This window comes from Sphaeroforma arctica (assembly GCF_001186125.1).
Source record: "Sphaeroforma arctica JP610 unplaced genomic scaffold supercont1.112, whole genome shotgun sequence".
Classification (NCBI taxonomy): domain Eukaryota; class Ichthyosporea; order Ichthyophonida; genus Sphaeroforma; species Sphaeroforma arctica.
In genome coordinates, this window is record NW_014040446.1 from 65,421 (window position 1) to 88,733 (window position 23,313).

General features: G+C 43.5%; 2 protein-coding genes across 2 annotated transcripts; one reads left to right on the forward strand and one right to left on the reverse strand.

The window, feature by feature from the left end:
- Positions 1–5,472: 5,472 nt before the first annotated feature.
- SARC_02481 (hypothetical protein) lies at positions 5,473–15,620 on the reverse strand. Its single transcript, XM_014303761.1, has 15 exons — positions 14,871–15,620; positions 13,793–14,018; positions 13,400–13,471; positions 12,893–13,041; positions 12,283–12,454; positions 11,302–11,482; positions 10,441–10,712; positions 9,766–10,201; positions 9,149–9,242; positions 8,107–8,761; positions 7,249–7,386; positions 6,913–6,953; positions 6,426–6,696; positions 5,895–5,966; positions 5,473–5,707 (listed from the first exon to the last, which is right to left on the reverse strand). Exons 1-15 carry the CDS (start codon positions 15,107–15,109, stop codon positions 5,492–5,494), a joined length of 3,234 nt encoding a protein of 1,077 aa, XP_014159236.1. The 5' UTR covers positions 15,110–15,620; the 3' UTR covers positions 5,473–5,491.
- A 618-nt stretch (positions 15,621–16,238) lies between these two features.
- On the forward strand, positions 16,239–23,049 carry SARC_02482 (hypothetical protein; the record flags this gene model as incomplete). Its single annotated transcript, XM_014303762.1, has 8 exons — positions 16,239–17,475; positions 18,255–18,500; positions 19,125–19,330; positions 20,004–20,147; positions 20,720–20,808; positions 21,158–21,299; positions 21,855–22,032; positions 22,889–23,049. 8 exons carry the CDS (start codon positions 16,239–16,241, stop codon positions 23,047–23,049), a joined length of 2,403 nt encoding a protein of 800 aa, XP_014159237.1.
- Between the last annotated feature and the right edge of the window lie 264 nt (positions 23,050–23,313).

Consider the following 23,313-nt stretch of genomic DNA (forward strand, 5'->3'; position numbering starts at 1 on the left):
TGTGGATCCTACAGGCGCAGCAGTAACGGTGTCTAGAACTTCTCGTAGCTTTAGATATCGTAGTTTCCGAGATAGTATGTGTTCGTTTATGCTTGCACCACGTGGGTAGGATAAACGATGAATACGGCGAAGCTTCACCTAGTTGACACTACGGATTTTCTGAAGGACACCAATTGGCGATAGGTAATAGTAGGACCAGGTCTTCGCTTCGTCCAGGGGTATGGTCCCGACGAGCAGATTCTGAGTTAGCTCCTGATCAATGGCTGTCTGGAGCTAGGCGGCGTGTTCTGTGGCTAAGGGGAGAGGTTTGTATATTGCACGCGGAAGCGTGCCTACGTATCCCATGCTAGAGCATGCCGTGAAAGATATCTAAGATCGTTCTATCTTGATGTAATAGTTGGAAAATCTTCTGGTGATTTGGACGAGTATTTGGTGGAGATGAAATCCTAAATAGATTAAGAAGCGGGTGTACGTACGATGTGACTGAGTGGTTATCTTTGGTTGTCACTTGTGGTGGGAAAGGTTAGTGGCGAAGTAGCGGTGGTAGAGCTGATGATATTCTTCGTAGGTGTCGTGCGGTAGTGTGTGTTGTGTTTACAACCCGTCTTTTTCGGCCTGTTCTGTAGTTGTGTTTGGCATTAGTCAAATGTGATTAAAGGCTGCAAGAGATGAGGGGTTCGTACAGGGTGCGTGCAGTCACGACTGGATGAGTTATAGTGTTGCAATATTGCCCATGAGATTGGCCCTGAGTATCGCTTGCTATTGATACAATTGCAATATCGTGTTTCCAATAAACATTTTGAACAAGTCGCATTAGGGCGACGATTATCTTTTGATGTAAGAAACGTTGATAATAGCTGAGGTGGGACTACTGCGTACTGAAAAAAAATGTTATGTGAATCTATGGCAACCATAAGTGTCTCGTCAAAACATGCAACACTTTCGGGTGTGTGGGTGATCAGCCAGCCCGCCATCATGATTAAATATGCGATCATGTCGCCTATAGCGGCCTCGTCGGTTGCGAAGCCATGCGTTAGGCGCCACACGTAACCAAACCGACACATTGCTGATTGCATAAGGTCTGCTCTTGATTCAAATGTTTCGCGCTTATTGCGCTGACGTATCGCGCCTTCTGAGAATACTATCGTGTCTGCATCGTTATCTGTGTTAGCTAGTGGTCTATTGGCTTTTTTCGTGTCTATGGGTGTTAACTTGCCTACGACACTCCTAGTCTCAAGCTTTTCGGGAAGATTCTGGCCTATTAAGTAGAAAGTGCCGTATTTGTGTCTTCGACGGTGCGGGGTGTAAGAATGCCGTTCCCTCTGCGCGATAGATTGGAAATTTGGCCTTTGAGTTGTTCTGTTGTTGTATAAATTGAATCAGACTTCTGATGTCCTACTGTGATAGCAGAGGTGTTGGGGGGTTTGTCTGCTCGTGTGCGGTGTGTCTTTGGTATCTGGTATTGCCTGGGGATGCATAGGTGCCTGAGGTCTGGAATTTGGTACTGTCTGGGAAACTACTGGCGTGGGAGCGTTAGTTCTTGCTTGTTGTGTAGCAGTTTTCTTGGTGGTAGCTGTTGTGGTTGTAGTTGCGTTAGTGGCAGTCGTACTTGTCTGCTGGCTGCTGAGGATTTAGGAGCAGTTATAGTGTCATAGCGACAGAGTGTGGTGTTCTCAAGTACTGGTATTGTGTTAGGATTAGTGAGAAAACTGGGTGTAGGAAAGTTACTGAACCAACCTGGCTGGGTTGTTTGTCCGGTGGCGTGTTCTGAGCTGGAGAGTAACAAACCTAAGTTTATGCGTCTTCGCCCTGTGTCATGCTCGACTAATTGAGTCTCCACGGGTGGGCTTTCTGGTTTCTGCTAACAGTTGTGTTAATAATTGGGCATTGCATAAAAGAACTGACTGCAGAACTAGTTTTGTATATATATATTATTTTGTCTGCAGGTACTACATGTAAATTAAGAAACACTTACCCACGCTAGCCCGGCATAGTGTACTCTGGCCGAGCTTCGAGAAATCGCTATTTTAAAATCCAGACTGTTTTCAACTTTTACACAACTGCGCAGTAAAGGCAGGATAAACCTATTCATATTCAAAGTGGGGCAAGATTTGGTATTTGATGGTATGCTACATCGACACCCACACCTGTCGAAGCAATTCTCGCAGCTAGTAGATTGAATCCAAGTTTTAACTTGATACATGATTCGTAGCGTTGTGAGAGTCCCAAGTTCCAGCAGTACGGAAATCGTGCACTTCTTTGTCCATTTACAAACCAGACCTTACCTACATTTGGAATCGAGATTTTATTGGTCTCGTATGAAACTCCATGATTTATTCATCCTGCCTGCTGCCCAATATTGTTTTCTTTCCTCGGACACTTCACTTATTAACGGCATCATAGGAGTTGAATCCAAATTGAAAGCAACACTTTAGAACGCTATAGTAACCGGTGTGAAATCCAAATTCTTGTTGTGAGAAGCCCGATAGTGGATTTTTAATATTTGTTTGATCTATTTAAATTTCAAACACTAAGAAAAATCCACAAACTATAGTTAAGTACTTGTCTTCAACTTATGATTTCTACTAGACTATAAAGTTTGACATTGCCTCTACATTTACTTTCCTGTGTCTAGATTTTACTATTGTATTCGCAGCCCACGACGCTGTAAATTACATGATAGTTCCGAATCAAATTAAGCAGCTGGGTGTTGTGCACTAATATGCAATTCTGGTTTTATCTGTAATCGGATACTATTACTTCAGTGTCGATATCGATCTCGTTAAAAATCATCTTCAATTTATTCTACCTCTTGCTGCAGAAATCCCCCGTTTTCCAATATTGCAGTGTTGAAACAACACAAAAAGCCACACACTCTTACATTTCAAAATAATGTCGTTACGAGAGCTTGTGTCAAGCGGGTACCTGTTATATATGCCACAGTGGCAAGCATATTTAAGAAGCAGAGATAACTTAACTTCTCAAGGTAAACTAGGTTGTAGATAACTGATTCACATTTCGGTCAGTATCTATTCTTTATTAGATTTGAGTTTCAGCTGCCCGAGACTATCTCTATAGGTGGCTTTACAAAGTGGCCTATCCATTTACTTAAACCTATCTAAAAATGAAATAGGGATTTGCACATTTCGTTGGTATTTAGGCTGACCAACATGGACCCTTTGTTTATTGCTTTGGCCTTATTTGCCAATACTTTTTCCTCCATAAACGAAATCATGCTTAAGAATGTAGGCTGTGTCTCGCTTCGTGTATGTGACCATTGGGTAGTCTAAGGATCAGCATGAGGAAGATTTGACAATAGAATTAGAACTTATAGAGTTTGTACCAATCTTATTTGCTGGAAAGTAGAATGGAACTGTTTATCAATTCATAGAAACTCGCCACGACTCCTAATCGGCCCAAAGTATGGACTAATATTAATCCTTTTGAGTTCTGTGGATTTCCATACGAGTCAGAATCGCACCAGTCTCGCGACATTTAGTGTTTACTATTCGTGAGCACGTGTCTTATATCAAGTGTTTATCTTCTAATCTTATAATGGTTCGGAAGATAGGACTCAAGTGAAGTGTTCACATTATTTGTGACCTATTTGTCTAAGTATTTTAAAACCGATTTTGAAACCGATTTAGGCTTTGATCGCGTTGCTTACAATTTCGGATGTATACTGTGCGTGCCTCGACCATCATTTGAGCACTTATGCGCCATCTCTCCTCAAATTTGCCATATTTTGAACCAGATTAGTAATTCAGCTAGATCTCTATGGGCGGTATATCCAGGTTACGATCATAATTGTATATATACAAGCTCGTACATAATGCATTCAAATTACTACCCCCACATGCAGGTCTTTATTCTAATAGTACAAGAAGGAGTGTAGGCATACATCAGATTCATTTGCAGACGATGTCGGATGTAAGCAAATTCCTCTGAAACTGAAGAAAAAAAAGCTTGGGATAACCTTTCACGATTCCTGTACGAATAAGTAACGATGTATTTCGCTGGACACATAAGTCAGGGAAAATGCTAATCAGGCTACAAACCTTTGAGTTTACATTAGAAATAGATAATATTATCCTTAACTTCTGTGATGTCGCTATGTAAGGGTTTGTTGTTTCTTTGAGCTTCTGCTTAGCAACAGAGGCTTCAATTCCAGTTCATTTTGGTATCTAGAGCTGAATACATCTCACAGAGTAAACCACAACGCATAGTTTGGTTTGAGTTTTAGACGGATGATTTGTACAGACATCTCGGGCCAAATTTCCATAATAAGTGTATAATTAACCTAGTGTCTCGAAATCGATTTAAAATCGAAAATCAATATTGAAACAATACAAGTCGGTCATCTCCTGACAGCTGTCCGGTGTATTTTCGGTGCGATTCTCTGACAAAAACAGACAATGATTGAAATCTCTATCAGAATAGGATACTATGCACGCTGCTCCACATGAATTTGAGAAGGTATCTTGACTTGAGCTTGAGCCATACACGTTGGTTCCAGTCGTATTTGAAAATATATTGGGGTGAACTCGGCAACGTTGTACCACTATTTGATGAGCTGCGGCTTGCATGTGACAAACCAATCGGGATCTTTGAGGGTCAAAGAATAAGTTGTAATTTCAAGAACCGGTACCAGGGGTAGATCACCGTACCAATTAGCCAACTATCAATTGACTAGAACACAATAGCTTCGAATCAGGCGTTTCTGCCTTCGTAGAGGAATTTAAAACATTCTTCAACTAGCCATCCTGAGAACGATCTTGTATTGATATCTTTCCCAATCGAGGATGTAAAAAGTGGTTTGAAACACGACGCGGTTTAAACAGTGGCAATGGCAGGAGGCCCCGAAACCGATCATCGTTCATTTAACAATTCTCAGCATATTGTGGGCTATGTTTGTAGCACTATCAGTGAGGTGATCAAGGAGTCAGCGGCTTTTATAGCTGACATTGTTAGCTGGCTCAAGGGGGTCAGCTTTTTTTATTTGCTCTAGTGTCCAGATCCAATCTGACAAGATTCTAGTAATCTAAAATTTACGCTGACATGCCTATATATAAACCAATTGTGAGGGCTGATTGGTGTCTTAAAGAGTGTTATTAATTTGATGAATACCTCAGTGAACTTTTCGATTCTGAGGATATTTCCGCGATGTCTTAATGCTGAGTCTTTCTTTTTCTCATAGACATCACTTACATAATTTACAGAACCAATATATGATATTACTCTCGCGGAAGGCTGGGATGCAGTATCCTATTATAAAATCTCTGCTCACAAAATCAGATGGAAAGTCTCAGAAATGGTTGATTAAACTAAATAGTAGCTGGTTGTTTTCGAGGTCTTCCCCTGACAACTGTGACTAACAAATATCAGTCTCTGAATATGCATTGAGAATTCAAAGATACATTGTTGTCGGCCTGTTTTCGAGCAGATGTATAGTTTTGCAGCTTCACTAGCGTCGGCTTTGTAACACATGATTTTATTGGTCTCCTAAACATGCACACCGTTCTCTTGCGAGTGCTCTATATTGCTCAAAGTCACGTAAACATCCAGCAGGATCGTTATCTAAATGAACTGTAGACCCATCTGCATCCTCACGGAGCTTCTCATTGTCCGCTCGTATTCTATTGCGGACCCGCTCATAATACTCCACGATATTATAGAGCATCAGCGGATTCGAACCGCAGCTAGCCGTCTGTATCGATGTGTGAATACCATGAGATTGCCAGAATCAGGGTAATGGACATCGATCTTCATTCCAGAGGAATTTGCACAGGCAAATCTTAAAAAAAAACCCACCTTCCACATGTACAGCGCCTTAGTAGGCAACATAGCACAAATAACAGCCACCAGTTGTACATCGCTACAATTGATTTCCATACCCTTAATATTAAAGTGGAGTTGTCCCGAAGACCGGTCTGGTTCATGAGGAGTTGTTGCAAGACTTGCGGAGACTGAAAGAGAAGTACAAGCAAAAGTGGGTTGAATAGGAAATGATACTGCGTCAAAAGAGTTTAAACGGAATGCATTCAGTTCATTGATAATAATCTGAGAATTACGAATAGGCATTCCCGTATTCCTTTCTATGGCTCTATATAAATTTAAGCTATAGAGACAAGATGCAATAGACTAGGGGATGATTCTGACATTTACTGAGATAAAATATCCTTATATGTTATAATCGGCAAAACATGGCCATAAACAGAACAGAAGACCTCGATTTGTGCATGGAGTTATGAATGTATTTATAACAAAGTTTTAATCACAGGTATATTTCAACAGCTGATTAATATGAAGATGTAGAGGGTGTATGCATACAATGTAATTTCAGTTAGTGGCCAAAATTAAGCATGAGGCAAAACAGCACATTTGAAAATGCTCGATTCAAGCCAGAAAAAGATTAAGACACTTACATCCTTCAGGTACAGCATCATCTCCGCAGTCGCAAAACTGTAGCGTTCATTGCATGGCTGGTGAAGGTCTCTGTGCAGTATGCACGTGCAATACTCGACATTTTGATTGCAGTACAGCTCATTGACACGGGCTGGCGAAGCACTGCTTTGCAGGTCTAAATCAGACCCATTCAGTGTCGTACAGCCATGGCACAACGTTTGGGCATTGCTAGGGACCCAATGCTTGCTGATTGGTGTAGTTAAAATCGTCCAGAGTACCAAGCGTGACGGTCTGCAATGTGAAGCGGAGGGCGATGGGTTGACGGAGATGGAAATGTCAGCGAGGACGAGAGATTGGCAGAGCAGGGTTTCATCAGTATGGTATTCATTTTATCGCTCTAGGATTGTAATTGCACTTTGTAGTGTACATACTAGATGAAGCGTTCTCAACGAGTCTGGCAAAGATCAAATGTAACCTTCAAACCTGGCAGAATTTCGAACCACATACCTAATTATTTTAGACCGTAATACAGTTGTCAGTCGTTGCACCTGCACAATGTAAGTAGCAGGCAAATATTTGCATGTAAGTACCACATAATTTTAAACCGGATTGCACTTGTGCCTCATTTTGTCTCTATTGCATTGCTTGATCCCATTTCTTATAATACGTGACTCTGTCACATATCTATCAGCAATCAGTTCGTATTCATAAGTTGTTGAACTCAACGACCGAGAACACTCAACAAAGCATTCATGATCAACAAAGCCTTGATACCAAAACTAAACATATAGTTTGGTGTGCAAAACACATACTCGAGCACTAGTAGAAAACCTCCGTGCATACCTGACACAGGCGTATAAGCAGGCTAGAAATCTCTGCATCGAGTTCCGGGAGTGGTGCTATACCATGGCCGACGAGCGCTCGCCTGAACTGGAAGAGCATGTGAATCATGCGTTTGCCGCTGTGTCTCCTATTCTTCGTCTGCACATGATAATAGCAATAATAAACATAAAGGAAAATGTAGGCACATACACTCCATCACATCGGATGGAGGTAGTTGAATCACATGCTAGGGTATATCCCTGAATGTACTGCAGGGGTTGTGTCAGCAGTAATGTACTTATTAAGTGCGCATATTACCGCCAGAGCTTGAAAATGAGAAATCATGTGCTTCAAAATGTGCAAATAAAATTAAATAAGATCATATATTGAGTGATCGCTCATGTAACAGTACATAGCTGATATTCGTATTCGTATTGTGATGCAAATATGCATGTATAATGAAGTAGTGTAGAAGGTGCCTCCTATCATGCCTCTAATCGAATGTAATACCCAGCAACTTAAAAATGAGACACTTAGAGTTGACTGTCAATATGGTGTTGATTGCGAGTTAGTTAGAGATAGTATAAACGCAAATGCTCATGTGCAAAACTATGAACAGCGGGTTTAGAATGCACCCGTTTGCAATCATAGCCATAGTGTCGAGGTTTGCCAGGCAAATGACATGCGCAGTCTACGCGGATACAACCCTTACCAACATACTTACAAATGCCGAGCAGTACGACATATACACTGGTTGTAGAATACAGTAATCAAACTAGTAGCCTTCAAACCACCCACACAGGTCAGACAGTACAGCTACGAGACAAGTTGCACAGTACACAAGCCTCACAGGTGAAGCGGCAGAGTACGCGGACGTACCGTGATTTTGCAAACGAGCGGTCGGAAGATATAGTCCAGCATATCCATTTGTAGCATGACCGGAATCACGCGTCGCTCAGCACGCACCTGTTGTGCTATGCTGTGCTCCAAGCTCAATGATTTATCGCACTCCAGACCGCACCCGCCAACATGCGCCGTCGCAGGTATATGGCGTTGTGCACGTGCCTGGCTCGTGCAGATACAGGGTCTCTCATACCCACTAGCAGATGACTGGTTGTGTTTATTACCATCGTCTTTCGATTGTTCGTCTGTGTTGTCACCAGCTGTATCCCGAGCCAATCCCAGTCGCTGGCAGCACACATCGCACGTACGTCTCTCCTGTGACATGCCCTCTGGTAGTGCGTTGTTGTTACCTTCTGCTGTGTGCTCATCCGCACGAGCACGAGCACGTGCTGAAGCCCCCACCTTACTGCTCTCCGTTTTAATAGCACATCGCAGGCGTGTGAGGAGCATTTCAGCCGTATTTGTACCGTGACTGTCCTCTGTATACATACACTCCGTAGTGGTGGCTGTCTCTGATGTCTGAGCATCTGCGGCTGAGTCGTTCCGCATCATGTTCAGTTCGTCGCTTGTGGTGCGCGGTCGACTGCGGGATGGGCTGCGGCCAGCGGCGACCCGGGTTGGACTCGTGCCGCTAGTTTGTAATAATTTTTGACACACAGGAAACGAGATGATTAAGTGGCTGCTCCATGCTGAAAGAAATAATGTATGTGTTGTTACAACTTTGTAGCTGCCTATACAATTCGCTACAATCAGTGGTATAGGCTGTCAGCCAGACAAGAGATAACTACCTGTGGTGCGTGGTCTCTTACCACATACGAACAGATACGAAGTGGTCTAGGTCAGTTGTGAACAGAAAGCATTTGTGTCAAATGCAGTAATACGCAAACACCTTCTTGATGCTTTTATCTCGGTAACGTGTTTGATTACATGAAGACTTTCGGAGTATGTATATACAACACGAACACAGAACTCTCCAAGGAGAAAGCGACGCCAATAATAGCACTGGAGTGTTACCTACCTGGGCGATATAACAGGACTACTGGCATGAATAGCGGACCGCCTGTTGCGCGATACATTGGTCACCGATTGCCAGGGAAGCGCAGAGTATCCACCTATGCATTGAAAATTAAGGCTGCGCTGAGGTGCTAGTGTATATAGTAAATCGAGAACGGGCGTTCAACATTGCAGTCGATGTATGAGATGGCTGAAGGATAGGGGTGATGTGGAGAGTTCTTCGCGAGAGCCCTTCTAAAAAGGAAGAATATGCAAGTACTATCAATCACACATGACAGTACATCAAACGCCTTCCCCCCCGCCATATGAAGGAACAGAATACACATCAAGACGTACTTAAAATAGTGCTAGGTACCAAATATGCTTAACAGTGCTAGGTACCCAATATGCTTGTTTATAATTACTGAACAACTCATATACACACATTGAATATAGACCAGCCTATTGCCAAGCATATGTATACGCATCGGCATATCATCCTCTCGTGAAGGCTACAGGCTGGCCTATTTCAGTACACACCTGGTGCTGGCTTGCTTGATGTAGTCAAATTGAGTCGCGAACAATACTCGTTTAACTGTTATTACTCTCCTATATGCACACATATGTTTTTAGCGCACGTACCTGGCGCCGGTTTAGAGTACGTGACCAGGTTGAGTCTCGAGAACACTTGGTTCAACTGTTGTTGGTCTTGTCGTTGATGTGCAGCTTCCTGCGTTTGCCATTTAGCTAGTGAAGACACAAGCAGTTCCATAAGAAGCTCACGGCGTGTTGATGACGCGATCGTTACAGGCTTGTTTGGGGATATGGTGGTGGTTGCTGAGGAATTCACGTTCACCTGTACTGCCGGCCTGGGCCTAGATGGCGAGCGAGACTTTTTTCTCTCATGGTTCGAAGTGGCAGGTGTGGTAATTGGCCCGCGTATTGGGTATGATGGCGATTTGATGTTATTGGCCATTTGCTGGTCGACTGTTTCAGCGGCAAAACAGTCTCTGGCACAATTGATGAGCAAGCATTTAGAGTTGCTCCGTCGCAGAAGGTAGTCTACTCTCTCGGCGGCCTAAGCACATGTTGCAGTGAAATATAATATAGAATGGGAGTGATGATCCCAATAAATGTTGCCACATGTATGTGTTTGGTGCTGTTTTACCCAGGTCAATATGTGTCATTACGTTTATGTCTTGGCGTAGTCCACATGTTTGGGTTCCATCCGAATCCGACTTTCTTAAATACGTGTAACACTGAAAAGGACAAAGCACCAGATCCACAAAATAAACCCATCATTTAAAACAATCATACCTCAGCAATGCTTGCACACACTCCTTCCACACACACAGATATGCGCCACAGTCGCCCTTGCTGAGCGTCTAAGCCTATGTTGGGCTGGAATAGTGCCCACCCACCCGAGTACACTTTGTCTGGGAGTGTCTGTCCCATAGCTGCATGCGGTGGCTGGCCCTTCACCAGGGGATACACAAACTTGACTGTGTTTATGACTAAGCTGCGCGAGCTGCTCGTACTGCGAATACGTGGTGTGGAGCCCACGTTTGAGGGCCCTCGGCTGTGTAGTGCTGGGGGTAGGGTCAATTGAGAGTACGTTGAGTGAGACGTTGAGGAATGCCATAGATGCCTTAGTGTGAAGTAGTCTGATGTAAAAGGGGTAGGGTGCTAGTGCAAATACAAAAGGAGAGGGGAAAGTCGTTGGCTGAAAACAACAGTTGAGGCCAGTGGTCAATCAGATCGGTGCAGAGAGTGCACATCGTAAGCTATCAAGTGTTTGTTGGTAAAGTGAACTATTAAACAATCGGACAGATACGCGTATGTGCATATGCACGCGCACAAGACTACCACGACGCCGGTAGAACGTAGCAAGCGGTATTCAGGTGAACCATATCGCTGTCAAAAAAAACCTAGATCCCTACTGCGATAGCCACCGAAAGTCAAATACGCCATGAGCGACACAGTATATCAAAGTGGAGAGGGCTGCCGCGGTGCTATAATAAAGGGCTTGTATGTAGACAACGCAGAGACTACCACCTCATACCCGGATAACACCTTACAGCATAAAAATAAAACGAAACCTATCGACATTCATAAAAAGTGAAGTACCTAATCTAAAGCACTCTGCCTACTACGATGCGCAAACTTCCCCAAACTCACCCGATGGACTCCTCGAGATGGTAAGAGAGGATTTGCTGCCGCTTAAAACACTACCAGCTATGGTTTTGGTGTTCAGATCCGTTTCCGAATGCAGAATATCAAACACCGCACATGTTTTGGAGGCTTGGTGGTGCACGATGATGTGATTATCGTCTGAAGTGAGTGCGAAGATTCTAGTCGTCTGCACATGACAAAGGAACAACAGGTATCAGAATATAGTTGTCAGAGGATCACATGGATGCAGAATATATACTATCGTGTGGGGATCTTGAGTTGTGCACGAGGACTCGATTTTGTCTAACATGGTGCGAAGTGACGTGCTGTATGTGCCAAGTGGACATAAAACGAAAACGATATATGTCTGAATTGCACATCCATGCAGGATACTGAGGACCGGATATCTGACGTGTACGGTGAAGTGGTTCAAGTGGTAATCAGAATACGACAAATGTCCGAAATGAATATCAATACAGGATGCCAAACATCGTATACCTGACTTACAAGTTGAAGTGCTTAAGTTGATGTGGAAATTCGTACATCTTGTAAAAGTGGGAGCCGGGTCATATAATATGAGACGCGTGAGTATACGCATCATGCAGCGGAGGAGCATTGATTCAAAGATCTGACGATCCCCAATAAGACGGATACGTACTCCTGCGAAAACACTCACAATCTGTTAACCAGACGAGCGCTGACAAAGCACGTTGTGTGGCATTTGATTTTTTACATAGTCACTTGGTGTTAAATTTGTAATGCCCCTGTACGCAGTCACAAATACTAATGAAGCAATACGCCGTGACATGCGCTCGCCAATAGCGCACATACACATACCCACACCAAGAACACCGTACATGGATGAGAAGCAAATGTTCACATGCTCAATACTTTCATCAAAGTGCAGTGTCATAGCCTAGCGCGGGTCAACGTATAACACAATTTTAAAACAATCAATCAGACGGTTAGATTCCAGTGTAAACATACATTCGCCTGAGGGGCCAGGTTCCAGTAGAGCACGTACTCCTTGAGCGCGGCCTCCTTGGTAACGCGGAACATGTCTACCTCCATGCCGTGCTGATTTCCCCGTTGCACCTGGTTGCGGACTCGTGTGACGTAAAGCTGGTCGTATACTTGGAAGATACTTATATCCCTCTCGCTGCAAATGTGTACAGAGGGCGTTCACGTTGGTAGACTGCGTGTCTACGGAGTCTAGCATTTTTCTGTATCTGTACCTTCCCGGACGGAGGATGCTATGTACTTGTTCCTCACGGGACTTGTCGGTGGTAAACACTAGAAATAAGACACTCACAGGGATGTATTAATAGCTGGTAGACCCTAATGCTGCTAAAACCAAAACCTTTCCTTAGCACATGCGACTGATATTCACTTTCGGACTCATGATTGAACATAGCTGGTATAGACACACAAACGATAAAGTATACCTCTCAGTCGATATTGCCCAGGGGTGTGACTGCACGCAGCCGTTGGATGCCCTGTAAAGACTATTGGCATTTACTGCGATTTACAATACTTGAGCAACGGAATCTACATTAGTAGATACTTTTGAGCTGCGAATTTAGGCCACCTGACATACCTCAAGTGCTCGTGAATGCTACCGGAGGTCTGGTAACTGTTCAGGCAGTCCACCCGAGAGTGGCGTGTGACACTCCCTTCGGTCTGAAAGCTGTACGTGTGCAGCGAGGGATGCGATGCACTGCACACCACCAAGAACTGCGCCGAGTGCTGCGATCAGCCAAAAGCGATAAGACAGTAATAGTTGCGCTAAGCTGTCCTGGTTATGCACATGTATAAACGGAACAAGGCCACCAGCGATGGAATTACGAGACAAAGTACACAGAACGGTGACTATGAAGAAATATACAACAACTTTGTTTCAGTAGACACTTAAGAGCAAAGTCATTGGCATTTTAGATTGCAGAATATCACAGTAATCTCTCATACGCCTAAAACCACATATACCTTTGCGCGCAATAAGTAATGTAGAAAAAAAAATCGGTATGGCAACTTCCGATAACTGGCAACCCGATACATACATATGTGCTTGCCTGGCCAATGATGATATTGACCGTACCTAACATACCGAGAAGACCGACCAATCCAGTGTGAGACCATAGTACTTGACCATTTTGGAGCTCCGGCCGTCCGCTGACAACTGTTGTGTATTATACGGATAGGTATCAGTTACATCGCACCAACACTGGGAGCGCGATAAAACTCGAAATCATGAGCTCCGGCTACCGCATTAAATGTGAGCACTTGCCTCCCGCTCTCTAGTATTAAAATGGCATCGAAGAATGTCACGCACCAAGCTACAATAAGGAGTTAGAATCGAACGTAGATCAAGCTCAAATATAACTCCGCGGTGCTATTTCAATACTTATATTGACTGCCAAAGTAACTACAACTTGCCTTCAAGACGCAATACATACCAACATTTGCACCATCAAAGTCAATGACAGACGAGACCACACACCTGATGAAGCTCCACCGTATTCTCGGTGATGAGCACAAAGTCTCTGGTGTGCAGCCAATAGAAACGCAGTATCTTTGAGTTCGCGTACCTACCGGCGATTGCGTGTATGGGCCCCGTATCATCATCTGGATCGAAGAAGTCAACGACACACATGGAACGGTGCACAGCCGCTACACGCAGGTCTTTGGACAACTTGATTGAATTAATGATTTGTGTATTCGGTAGTCTGTGGTAAGTAGGATAGAGTGATCAGCGGAGTTGATTCTGGTATCGTTTTTGTGCGAATTTAAAACAAAGTTCACAATCTTTACCGTAATTTTAAGTGATGTGACAGGTACGGTTGAACAAATGCACCTCTCAAAAGAGTTTCATGCCCATAACCTAAATGTTGCATATAAATGTGTACGATATGTATATAGTTAAATTTACATAATGATATATATGTGGCGACTTTCATTTCGAATATCAATGTGAACATACAGGTAGACAACTTTGTATTTCAATTAATTGCACTCAACTTGACATATTCGTCTATGAATAGACATTTCAGTCTACAGTATTAACTCGTACGTTCGATCATGCTCTCCTTTCCTTCCCACATTCATTTTTGAGTATTGTGGCCAAAACTTCTCCGTCATTCAAGATGGCACACGAAATAGTGGTTGTGTATACTTTCGCAATTGCTGATCAGTTTACTTTAAGCCAAGCTCTCAGATCTGGAGAAAGTATATTGATACATCACTCGGCCTGACTATACTAATATCAACACTAACGACTACACTCCTTGTGGTACATCATTTAGCTCAGCCAAACTTTCACCCCTTTCCCCTCTCGTTCCATAATTTGAATAGATCATCAAACAAGTTTAATATGTTGAAGTAGTAGAGAGTAGATTGAGACAGTTTATGTATAGCGGCATGAATCACCACACGCCTCCATCATCGTGGTAAATCGAATTCACGGGCTGCAGTTGACAAATAAGCGAGTATGCAAGCTATACACAGAAACTGAACATATACGTACAATACAGCCTACTATCAAGCAGCGCTGTGCACAATGCAGTACACAATACACATACCGGAAAACAAGCTCCTCCCACTGGCGCGTAAACGACATCATGTATACCATCGCATAGGTGGCTTTCCAGCGTACCACCAACACTTGCTGCATGCCCTCATCATAGTACACAGTGGCGCTCTCATCGCTCACCGGGAACACTTTGGTATCACATGTGAATGTAACGCACGACTGCTGTGCTATCGTAGAGTTTGGTAGTGTGTCCGTGGACACCACACGCGAGTCTATTGTATCAGTCATGGTTACTCACATTATAGCTGTCTACCACTGTACCATGCAAGATCTGATGTCCCAGTTCTGATTTGGTTGCACTATGCCCCACGCACTCCTTTGCGTGCAATGGAGTATTGCCTTGTTATATACTCCCAGGAACAAAAACTTGCCGTTTCGCCTGCTACTCTAAAGTGTGCGGGTAAACGGCATCAAGAAAGTACACAGTGATAATGAAAGAATTCGATGCCAACAGACATGCAGACCGTCATGAACCTGAAATTGAGTGTGATGTGCACGTAGAGTACTCGCTTAAACCTCCGCTTCAATCTGAGATACTCTCGTACCCGGCACCGGCACTTGATTTTAACTTAGCTGTCAATGTACTACTAGAGACTGTATGTATCTGCCGATACTACATCCGCTACATGGCAATATATACCATTATGTACACGCGTACATAGGGGCTGCTCGTTAGTTACACATACATATATGTTTTAGGTAAATATATGTATATAAACGCTACATTAATACGTCTCCCACTCTCTCTACAACAGAGAGAGGCTCTATTTGATTATATTGTGAGAAATGTTAGCACACGAAAGTGTTGCTTTTTTAGCTTTAATTATTTGGCGCCTAAAGATCGGATCACCATATTAGGCACTACTTACAATCACAACAAAGTTCACTCTTCCCAGACCCAGTTCCCATAGCCCAGGCCCCAGACGGCATTGCGTTAGTATGTGTTTACCATCAGTCCATACAGTTCTGAGTTCTCAAAGTGCCACAGATGCAGCTTTCCACAGAGAGGATATATTTTGGTACATACATCCGCTTTCCACAGCGAGAGGATATTATTTAGTACATACATGCCAACACATAATCAAGTATTTCCACACTAATACATACAGATCAGCATGTCCACAACACATACATAAACAGATAAAGCAAAACATAGCGAAGTCGCTTAATATAATATACGACTCGGTTCGAATAGTATGGACACTTGATTTATTATATACCAGAGAGTAGTGGTAGCGGGAGCTGAGTTACGTGTTCATTCAAGCCTAATTACTGAAGCGAATTAGATATAGGTAGGATAAGATCCTTCTTGAACCACCGATAGGAAGGTAGATACGCATAGACATACCGCGTTAAGATGCGCATAAAAGCCCTTGTGGCACATCGGATGCTGCTAGTGCCCGTGACCGACCACTCACACACTTTCCAATGGTTACTTGACGAGTGCATACGCAGGGCAGGGAACCCAGAATCCCCCATACAGCACAGGGACCACACAGGAGATAGTGCAGATGCACAGGAAAGTGTTGACAATAGTGAATGGTGCTTGTATACCATAGACGGGTATGAACTTTTTGCCTCAGATCGCGTGCTGGATGTGCTGGAGAAGGATGACGAGGTCATGGTTATGCGAAAGGGAGGGAAAGGTGGTGCCTTTGCATCGGAAGGTATCATTCCGAATCTGTCAGATGATGGGGTATATGGTGCAGGTGTCAATTTAAACACATATCTGAATATGGGCACTGGTTTACCAGGACAGGATTCAAATACAAGTACTAATACAAATATAGATGCAAATGCAAATGCAAATGCAAATGCAGGTGCAAATGTAAATACGAATTCGAATGGGATGCCCATCAAGCTACCGGGAGCTTCTGATGTGTTTTCGGGTCGTTTGCCCGACGTTAGGGGTAGTGCGGATCCTAGTTACATGCCTAATCTACCTCAACTGAATGGATCAAACATGACTGGTATGACGAATGGAAGCATACAGGGTGGTGTGAGTGGTTTAAGCGGCCGCCAGAGCCTGGGTAATATAGGTAATAATGTAAAATCGAATCACTCTACAGTCTCAAACGATCCGGTGCACGCATATACTAGAAGCTCGATACATGAAAATGTAGCAGGGAACAGTACTTTCTTAGACACTCATAATACAGAAACGCCGAACATGAGTACGGGAGTAGATGCTTCGAAGGGTGAACTGTATAATGTTGAACAACTGATTTTGGATCTGCAGGGACAGGGCTATGAACTACCCGAGTCGGTGTGCGAGGTAGATAATAATCTGAACGAGTTGAGTTTGCCGGTACCCCCACAATCGCAGACACAGCCGCAACCGTACACCCATGCAAACGCAGCCGATACACATACAGGTGCGAACGGAGGTGGTCTCGTACCACCTGTACACAATGCCGGGAATGCCGGTAGAGCCAGCGATACCTATGGAACACCTCTGGGCAACTTACGCACACCTCTGAGCTCACAGCCGGTTATACACACCGGGCACGAAGCAACCCATAAAGATACGGATACTACCACTGCCGATATACCTCTTGCGGGCCCGAGTAGCGTCCACCCTAACGCACAGGCAAGTTAATTGCCCGTACACGCCACATTCTTTATAGTTGGTTTGTTGTTGTTGTATATATATATACACCCGTTGTTTGTTGCCAAAGTGATTATTTGCAGGGGTCGACGTATAGTAGGCTCAAGCCACGCTGAAAGGGTTGTTATCATTCTTTGCATCACAGCTGTGGTCTGTGCTCCATACATTTAAAACCCTATGACGGCTGCACTCTGCTCCAAGAACATGCTGCTTATTCGGCAGCCACTGCCTACAGACTAGGTTTTCATTAATGGGCCGGGTTGTCTGTGCTCGTGCTCTGGCATGTGCTCAATCTATAAATAGATGCAACTATAAATAGATGCAACTATAAATAGATGCAATTATAAATAGATACAACTATAAATAGATACAACTATAAACAGATGCAACACGTCATACACAAGTGCACTGACACGAAAACCTCAACTAGTGATAGCACGCCAAATACCGCCAGATTTCAGTTGCGCGATAGTTAAACACAACAATCTGCTGGGCTAGTGAATGATATCCATCCGTATTATTTTCCATGCGAATTCCAGTAGTGGACAGAGCTCGTACATTTATATATATATTTAAATATTTATATAGAGTTGGTCGTTATAGTTTGTATGTCAGATACGGCCACTGAAGCAAGTTCGCCCATATACGCGTCGAATCTATTTATCAATGTCTCTCACTGGTGTATATGATACAATGTACCAAGTATGTGTTGTTGTATATGCACATTCAAGTCAATAACAGCCATATTTGTAACAACCGTAGCAGATACAACACATAATACAGGTCACATACTAGTTCACTCACATAGATACGTCACACACATACAGGATCGCCCAGGCCGATCAAGAAGGAAACCATTCAGGATTCTGCTGGTGAGGCACGGTGTCTCTACTGCGAATCTGGACCCCTCGGTGTACGAGTATACGCCGGACCACCGCATACCCCTGGCACCTGAGGGTAAAACAATGGCCAGGAAAGCCGGCGAGGCGATATCCAAGTACTTTTACGAAGGTTGGTGTACGCTTTCTGGGTTGCCTTTTGGACGTATCAGTGCGTTAACCAAGACCTGGTTGTTCCCTGTGTGGGGTGTATAGTCAGTCAGAACCCAGTACTGAGGCTCTTTGAGAGAGTTATTTTGCACACTTTTATATGATATTCCTTCGTTGTTCGAAACAAGTACAGTATTTGCCATAGGGTGCGTGTTTCATACGGCATGCCTCAGGTCTTACGTCGGTGTCGTATCGCGTGTAGTGTACATTACCATCAAAGTCCCAGCTTAGGCTCCGCAGGAGTAGCAGCCCTGCAGACAAGCTCGTATTTGAGCACGCTTCTTCTATTGCTTTATAAAATAACTGATCGCTGTACATGCACCACGTTAGACGATATACACGCACGTACTGGTTGCCAAGTACTGTGAAGAGTTTGTTTCGTGGTTGTGTTGTGGTTGATATGGGCCTATGCAGCGCGACTAGTACCTCTCGCCAACACCAGAAAACGTACTTGCAATCCCCAACCCCTACCTCCCTACTGGTTCGTTGCCGTAGTGAAGAGCGTATAGCGTATTCTGTCTTATTCGGGATTTGGCTTATCGGACTGTCCCTAACTATCTACATACGCGTGTACTGCATCCTATAGTGTATAAAGATCCCACGAATGCTGGACACATCCGCATGTGGCACAGCCCTTACTTACGAGCCGTTCAGACTGCAGAAGCTATCCGAGACAGTTGCGGTCAGTGGATCACAGATGCACGCGAGAACCCTATGATCGCTGAGATTGATTACGGGCTGTTCGAGGGGAGGGGACGGACGTTTGCGCAAGATCTGGGGATGCAAAAGGAGGTGAGCAGCCGTGTGTGTGTAGCGTGTAGTGGTTAGTGTACATGGGACCCTGTGCAGTGTTATCACGCCCAGTACGTAACAGGCTTCAAGTTGAATCTGAGTATACTCTCTATTGCGTTGATCACTTGACGCACTACAACTTTTTTGCAACGCACTCGAGCCCATTTTTAGGGTCTACTGAGATGTAAAATTTGCAAACTTAAATACCGAAATCCAAGCCCGAATCCTTTTCCATCTGCTTGCTATGCTTGTAGCTATTGCACTTCAATATGCTTGTGATACACAAAGACTGACTTTTTTGGGATATACTCTGATCCTTTGACCCGAAAACCCGAAAACTAAGAATCCAAATCTTTGTGACTGTTTGCCCTGAACCCTTAAGCCTTACATGCACACCCATTGGCCTGGACAGCTGACTCACTACAATCCTCGTGCGATGCATTAGGAGTTACCAAATCGCGAAACTATGTAAAGCACAAAACCCTGAACCGAAATACTTTGTCCTTTCTCCATTGGCTTGAACAGCTACAATCGGCGTACACACGCGATTTTTAGGAAGTAGTAAAATTGATTAAAACAAGCCAATTTTGAAGACATATTGAAACCTATAGGGCAAAGTTCCGAATTCCTAAATATCTAATGCAATAACATATCACCGCATTGGCTTGAACAGCTCACCCACTACAATCTGCGTGCGATGCATTCCGGGCGGTTTTGGGCCCGATTTCCTCTAGGAGAGTCGCCTTTCGATGTGTGCCAACGCGTGGCCATGTTCAACGGCACCATCGTCAGAGATCGTGATAACAGGGCAAACAATGTAAGTGTTTTGATTCTCAGAGGCTGTTGGTCAGATGAATACAAAGTGTATGCCAATGCCAAGTGAGTACTGTACTTCAAACACAATGGGAGTCATCGTATCAGTGACCGAGAGTGTTTTGGGACACTTCCAGGGGACTTATCGGTTAGAAACGTAGTACTTTATGAAAGTGTATCGATTCTGAATGTTTACTTTCGTTTCAAACATCACGAGAATCGATGTGGAAAATCGTGACAACTTGGCAAACAATATATGCGAATGTTCTTGAAGTATGTTTTAGACATATATAAAGAATCATTGTCGTATATCTATAGTATTTGCTCTGTTTCATAGGTAACGGTAGTCTCAGGAACAGTAGGTCAGGAGGTATCGGTGAGTTTCGGTGCATCTAGGTGTTCTTTTTGGCGCACGAATAATGTGAGCGAAGTTTCTAGCTGGCTGTTTGATTTGAAGCACGATTGAAGTATACGATACCTAAGACATTCGGTTTGAGACGTCAAATATGTTTGGGGGTATCTATCATTTTCATACCCGTATGGCTATCTGATATTACCTTTTTTCGCACCCTGTAGAAACCGCCGATTGATACGATTATCGTTGTGTCGCATGGCATCACCTTGCGAGTCTTCATGAAGATGTGGTGCCATCGATCGCTTGATTGGTAGGTACCTCATTCAAGATGGAGTATCATTTGTATATGCGCAGGCTGCCTCATATTCTTTGCGGCAATGCCAGTACGTGTGTACATTGCGTATTTCATATAGTATACACTTCACCACCCAAAGATTCTTTTTCTTCGTATAAAAAAGTGTACAGGGTCCAGTGTGCGATTGCCTGTCTATTCTAAAAGCTCGGACGTATTTACATTGTTATTGGTGAGTGACCATTGAGAAGTAATGCATGTAGTTATACGCGGGTTGGTCTACAGTGTTCACATTGTGATATGAGCGACGTTTCAGTAGAGGACTTCACCTACTCATTCCTACACTCAACTGCACAACTACCTACAGGTACGAGAACGAATGGAATGGTAACAATTGCTCTGTACGGTTGGTAACATCATCGGGCGATAATGGCTACATGTTTAACGGCTTCGATGCCCACGACTGTACTGTGGAGGCACCCGGGCCTTCTAGCTACTCCAAGTCTAGGGTAAGTATTTTATATAAGTACAATATTTTTCTGAGTATCGTGATTAATTGGGAAGTTCTTTCAGTTTCTCTGAGGCTAAGGTAAGTAGAGCAGTTGTGAACTAGGTGCTTACTGCCTGTGAGTGGCTGTAGGGACTGGTTAAAACAGATAGTGTAAGATTGTACGGTGTTCTTGTTTCACTGATCATATCTGAGACATATATAACAGTTATCGTCGTTCTGTAAATCTGCTAATGTCCTGTTTGCTGTTACAACTCTATTTTGTGACATGCAATACTGACTACATACATCGAAAGTTTGCAACGTATTCTAAATATGAGTCTGTTTCCTATTTCTGAACAGAAGAATACGCCGTCGCTAATCCGACTTTCACTCGACCAATTGATCAATTTGTTATTTGTGCCGATATTGTCGCTCACCGATTTCAATAGTACACCTGAACTGGACTCAGTCCCCAAAGAACTTTCTCAAGATAGGCATAGGCTCCATTGTACTGAATGAGATGTCTTCGTCGCTTGTCTTCCTATAGTTGTATTGACTTTCACACTCCAAACAGACCCAGACCGCTCAAAAGGAACTCAAGAAAAGGCAAGGGTCTATAGTGCTCAATAAAATCGACCTCCCCTCGTCACCCTCCCGTGGTCGGCGTGGAAGCTCCCAGCCCTCCAATTCGGTAGTACGCACAAGATCCCACGAGAAACAACTTAACAACGAGAGACAGCTCAACAGTATAGGTATGTGAAGCAGCTATAACAAAGGCTAGTAGATAGAACTCATGGTATAAGTAGGTAGAACAGCTCCTGAACATAGGCAGGTAGGTAGAATCCATGGTGCTGAGTATAAGAGCTCCATACTATAGGTGAATAGTATACATGGTACAAATAGGTAAAACAGCTCCCAAAAATAGTTCGGCAAATATGATCCATGGGACAACAGCCCCCGAAAAAAGATAGGCGAATATGACTTATGGCACAAGGAGGTGAAACACCTCGATAATGTAGGGAACCAAATAAGGGCAATGGTCCCAGGCCCAGGGGGTTAAACGAAATCAATGGTACAAGTAGGTACGACAGCTCAATAGTGAGTTAGTTTGGCACCTTTGACATCGAGAGATATCTGAAGTTGTCATATAGCACAGCTTAATAGTCGGTTCTTTGATTTACATACAAATCCACAGGATGAGCACCTTCATGTTTAACGAAGTTTGACTTGTGCTTGGCATTTTAGCACAAGTAGTAATCACCCGAGTATTGGCCTGTTTACACAATCACGCGAACTTCTTCGTGTTATTTTGACTACAACCCAGTCTGCATTTTTGTGACATCCCGGTATTGTTACAGGGTGCTATCGCTCAAGTCGTATTGTATAATGCATGCTGTAAGTTGAATAGTCGATCCACAATGTAAATTATAGAAGTATGTATGTCGCCATCAACGGTCATATCCTGCATCTAATCCTCCCCACAAACACAAATGCATGAACGGGCGCACGAAAAAAGTCGAGATACACATACCCTTCACGTTCTACCTTTCACATATTAGTTTTATGAACGCGTGCAAACCTAAGCCGTACTCTTTCTTGCCCACACAGTGGTGAATCAGGTCACCTCCTATCTCGAATCACACTCAGGGCACAGTGCTTCGGTCAATAGTGGCGGTCCTCTAGACAACATTTCGGAAGGCAACGATAACTCGGTACCAGAGACCCAACTAGAAAAGGAACTTGGAAGCTTGGGTATGCGATATCGATAAAAATGCACAGTTATAATAGTATATGTTTAAACAATACGTATAGGAACGTATATTTAAATATCTGTCCAGTTTGAATACGTTTATGTGTCGTTTCACAGGCTGAATATCTTGGTCAAGACATTTTTTCTTGCAGTCGTCCGCAATGAGGAATGCGCACATTCTTCAAAATTGTCAAAGCTTATATATATATATATATATATATATATATATATATATATATACTACTAATAATAATATATATATATATATATATATATATATATA

What these genes read in the sequence shown, in the direction of transcription:
- SARC_02481 (XM_014303761.1), bottom strand. Translation starts at nt 15,109, where the DNA reads ATGACTGATACAATAGACTCGCGTGTGGTGTCCACGGACACACTACCA. An exon ending in CATCTCGAGGAGTCCATCGG is followed by an intron (nt 10,713 to 11,301) that starts GTGAGTTTGGGG and finishes CCCTACCCCCAG; the next exon opens with CACTACACAGCCGAGGGCCC. An exon ending in TTACGGTCTAAAATAATTAG is followed by an intron (nt 6,697 to 6,912) that starts GTATGTGGTTCG and finishes TTCACATTGCAG; the next exon opens with ACCGTCACGCTTGGTACTCT.